General features: G+C 44.6%; 1 protein-coding gene across 3 annotated transcripts; it reads left to right on the top strand.

Moving 5' to 3' along the window:
• Nucleotides 1-789: 789 nt before the first annotated feature.
• LOC107276309 (putative B3 domain-containing protein Os06g0632500) lies at nt 790-4,179 on the top strand. Of its 3 annotated transcripts, none has more exons than XM_026026074.2 (6): nt 790-1,020; nt 1,118-1,439; nt 1,625-1,689; nt 2,346-2,670; nt 2,756-2,949; nt 3,620-4,179. In XM_026026074.2, exons 1-6 carry the CDS (start codon nt 940-942, stop codon nt 3,860-3,862), a joined length of 1,230 nt encoding a protein of 409 aa, XP_025881859.1. In that variant the 5' UTR covers nt 790-939; the 3' UTR covers nt 3,863-4,179. The 3 variants fall into 3 exon arrangements, with proteins under 3 accessions (XP_025881859.1, XP_015642659.1, XP_015642658.1); XM_015787173.3 differs by having other exon boundaries at nt 2,750-2,862; XM_015787172.3 differs by having other exon boundaries at nt 2,750-2,949.
• The last annotated feature ends 489 nt before the right edge of the window (nt 4,180-4,668 follow it).

Below are 4,668 nucleotides of genomic sequence, written 5' to 3'. Positions count from 1 at the left end.
CGACGACGCAGAGCGGGAGAGACGCTGTGGAGGGCACGAGGGGATGGTGAGTCGGAGGCACACCCTCCACAGCGCGGGCTTCAGGCGTTCCCTCCACCGCGCGTGGTCTCACGCGAGCAAGGAATCGCGTTGCCTTGTGTGGGAGCGAGCAGCTCAAGAAGGACGCGGTCCGGCGCGACACGTCTGCGATATTCCTAGCTGGTGCAAGGAGGTAACGCTCCACGTAGGAGCATGTGAGAGGCCTGAAAGGCGTAGGTGATTCTTCATAGGTTAGCGATACGAAGTAACTCGCCACGTCCACTCGATGAAAAGGTTCATCTTTCGCTTTTTCGTGTTCAGCTGGAGATGTCAGAGCCTCATAGTTTGGCCTAAACAGCCAAAGAATAAGTCAAAATTTGAATTTTTGAACTTAATTTTGAAGTTGATTTTGAGATGCTTTTAACGTAAGTTTTGTTAATGTTAGCTTTTAAGTCGCTATGAACAAATCTATAAAAGTTTTACTTATAAATTAATTTGTAAAATGGGCAACCGATGGGAGCCTTAGATGGAAGACAGTACTTCATCTGTAAAAAAAAAAAACCAATCTAGAAGGAGATGTGATCCTTATTAGCACAATAAATATGGACAAATATTTATCTAGATTTGCTATAGTACAACGAAATCCATCTCATGATAGGTTGGTTTTTTCCGGACCAGACATACACTCCATCTGACCGTTGTCTGACCGGCAATGAATTCTGAGAGGGAGAGAAGCCGGCCTGACCAACCGACCTCCGCCGTCTCGTCCCATCCAACACCATCTCCGAGGAGCCACCACTCCACTCCAACCACCACGCCCAGGCAGGCAGCCTTCTCGCCGCGTTCACACTCACTCACACGGCTAGCTCAGCTACCTGCGACATCGTGGCTGTCGCGCGCTTCTCCCACTCTCCACCGAGCATGCCACTCTCCGCCGGCTCACTGCGGCGGCGGCCCAAGTTCGCCGCGCCGCTGCTCTCGCCGGCCTGCCTCCACCGGCTGGTTCGTACTACTCCGAGTCCGATCGACCGGAGCCCGGACGTGACGAGCTGCGTCTCGGTCTCACCAGTAACGTGATGTGATCATCGTTGGTTTGCAGAGCGTCCCGGGCGAGTTCGCGGCGAGGCTGGACGACGACGACGCCGCCGGGGTCGGGGAGGAGGAGGAGGAGGAGAGTGGCCGACGGGCGGCGGCGGTGCTCGTGGTGGGCCCGCTCGGCAAGGTCTGGCGCGTGGAGCTGCGCCGCTCGCCGGCCGGCGACGGCGAGGCGTGGCTGGGCGGCGGATGGTCGGAGCTCGCGGCGGCGCACGGGCTCGGCGAGGGGTGGGGCGTGGTGCTGAGGCTGGAGCGGCGCGGGGTGGCCTCGCTCAGGGTGTTCGACCCGGGCTTCTGCCTCGCGCGCTTCTGCACTCCTCACGCAGGTACACCAAATCTCAGCAATGGCGTATGTGTAACTGTTTATCCATTTCTATATGTTTTTCTATAATGATTCATGAGCCAAAGTTGAGTTAAATTATTTTTGCTTGAAATATGACTAATTTGGTTTTACTTTGTAAAGATTTGTAGCTTTTTTTTTTAAACATTCGGATTATGGTTGCATTTACAGGTATGAGAACCAAGGACAGGCCTCGCTTCATCAAGCTGCTCCAACAGGAAGACCTGGAAAAGATGGTGAGCATTCACCAAGCCATCATCTTTACCTTTTTTTTTTTTTTGGAATACGCAAGGAGCGTATCTTTGTATTAAGAAGGAATAAATGTATGTACAAAGTGGGCCGAAAAGACAAAGCGAAGGGGACAGGGTACAGGAGGAGAACCAAGAAACAAAAGCTTAATCTCCAACTAAATTTTGCGACCCTTCTCCACTAACATGAGCTACCAAAACAGGGATTGCAGCTCTAGCTAGCCGCCACAGCTCCGCTTCACCCGTCATAACCCTTGCAACTTCCGCCCAAGTTCTGCTCTTCTGGTTGATTACCTGCTTCTCTTCTTCTTATGATAATGCACTCTGGCCTTGTTTGATTTAGATTGTTAAGCGGATTATCGATCGATTGGATTATGGGGATAAGTTAAATGCTTTAAGAAATAAACTTAAACAAATAACTTAAAACAAGTGGTAACGTATTTTTCGAAGAGTGGAGCAAATAACCCCGTTTCAATAGTTCGATGAATGAGATGAAAAGAACAGGGCCGCCTTCAGCTAATAAGCTAGTGCTAGTAGTACTATGTATTTGTGGAATTGATAGGCTATTAGCTCTGAAGGTGATGCAGTTATATGTATTATGTGCTCACAGCATGCTCTTTCTTTTGCTGTCAACATTCTTTCAGAAAATCCCTGAGAAGTTTGTGCAGCAACACCTGACTGAAACCTACACAAACAACCACCAGAATGCCATTATTGTTTGCCCTCTTGGCAAGTTCTGGCGAGTCGAACTACAACGGGAGCAACCGGACGTGCTACTGCGAGACGGCTGGGCGCCATTTCTGGCTGCTCATGATCTCTCCGAAGGCAACATCCTGCTGTTCCGGTATGAAGGTAACATGGTGTTCACGGTTGAGGTGTTCCTACAGAACGGCTGCCTGAAGGAGTACAAAACGGCAGCGCTGTACTTAACTGATGGTACCGAAGGACCGAGCAATGCGCCTCAACAAAGTAAGCCAGTAGCATTCCAGCTCCGTTGTAGTTTCAACTATGGATTTTCCGTGTTTCTTTTCAAAATGTAATTATGCAGGTGCAGCAAAAGTTGGAGTTTCACCTGTCAAGCGGAAAAGGACGCGAAGAATTGAGGGTACATGCTTAGAGGGACCAAACAGGAAATCTAGGGCTTCCCCAATTTCCGTGAAGGTTGAACCACATAAGAAACATGTCAGCATTGTGTCACAGAATTCATTCACAAAGGAAATGACGGCCTATAGTATTCATAGCCTACTTGTGAGCGCTTCAGCTTCTGCTGTTTTTATCTAGCTTAACTGCTTATGAGCTTAAGAACAAAAAAATGAAATTAATCAACATGAAAGATCACTGACATTTTGTTTCTTCTATTTCTGAAAACTATCTGTTCAGGTCTAAATATGGATGATTTTTTTGGTTTAATACGAGCTTAAGGAAAAAAATATAGAAATTATCAACATGGAAAATCACTGACTTTTGTTTCTTCAATTTCTGAAACTATCTGTTAGGTCTAAATATGGATGATTTTTTTTGCTTTAAAGAACCAAATCTGTAATTGTAAAATTGTCATACACATAGAGAAAAAGGACACTACAACATGATATCAACTAAAAATGTAGTTTATCATGAGAATTTTGGTTAAATACCATCAGTTAAATGTCGAGAATTTCCTGACAAGAAGTCCTTGGCTGTTTATTTTGACCATTTTGTAGTACTTGTTATTGATTCTGATATGAAAATGAAAATTTCTTTTGTGTTTCTCAATATATTTTTTTTGTTAGGGAAGGCAATACAGAAATGCCATACATATTCTTAATCTACAGTGTGTTGACAATAACAATCCTTCTGATTTTTGTGAACGTTTATTTTTTCAAAAATAATGAAACATCTCACTACTATTTTATTTCTTTATATTGCTTTAACATTGCAGTCTGTGAGAGGCACCTTTTGCTCTCAAATTGGTCTGCTAGAAGCCTGTGCGATCACACTGAAGATATCCATGAAGAAAAAAGGATCTTGGCGAGTGGCTTTCAAAACAGCGAACACCTATGGCTACATAAATGGACCAGGTTGGAGAAAATTTTGCCTGGAAAATGAGGTAAAAGAAGGTGATCGCCTCACCTTCAACGCCATTGAAACAACGGTCTGGCATGTTGTTATTGTGCATTGCTAGCACAAAAAATGAAGAACGCGAAAAAATAGTCCCACTACTTTGCCTAGCAATGCCAATCCCAGTTGTAGGTTTGAAAATATGTGGTAGAACATATCACTGAAAACCAGCTGTATATATCGGTAGCCCAGTTAGATAAGTCTGAACAATGGTTTTGTTGAATGTTGGTACGCCAGTAGACGTATCATGTACTGAAATACGTAGTACTGATCTCTTTACTTGTCCCGTACCAACCTTCTGCAGTTCTGCTTCTGCCAACATATCAGTGTGTATGATACTAAAATCTGTTCATAATTCAGCTAGAGGTTCAGAGAAGATAAGAGAGCTACGCACATGCTACATGCGCTTGTTGCATAGCAGAGAATCGATGCTTTGGGCAGCCTTTTCTCCTGATTGAAAGCAAAATTATCAGGTGTGGCTTCAAAGTGCAACTTGTTCTCATCATCGAACGCAAGCTCGATCTGCGATCTATATTTGTCATGGTGGAATGAATTTTGCGGCACTTTATAGATGAGAACAATCTCTGAATTCTGACATATGCATACTGAGCAATCTGCTGGTAATTGCCCCAAAGAAGAACTCCCTCTTTTCTTTTTCAGATTCCATGGGATACAGCTTGGCAAAAAAGGACCAATGCAAATCTTGGCTATAGCCAGGTTCTTGTCACTTGTCTAATGATAGTGTATTTATGTAAGATTTAATGCATATTGCCCCATCAAGGAGCTATCTGAATTAGAATCTCATGTTTGGTTCACTGAACCAATACATATAATACCAATACCTATGATGTCAAAATCAAGAATCCATAA

Source organism: Oryza sativa, chromosome 6 (assembly GCF_034140825.1).
Source record: "Oryza sativa Japonica Group chromosome 6, ASM3414082v1".
In the NCBI taxonomy this organism is placed as follows: Eukaryota; Viridiplantae; Streptophyta; class Magnoliopsida; order Poales; family Poaceae; genus Oryza; species Oryza sativa.
This window is presented reverse-complemented; position numbering and strand designations above follow the sequence as displayed.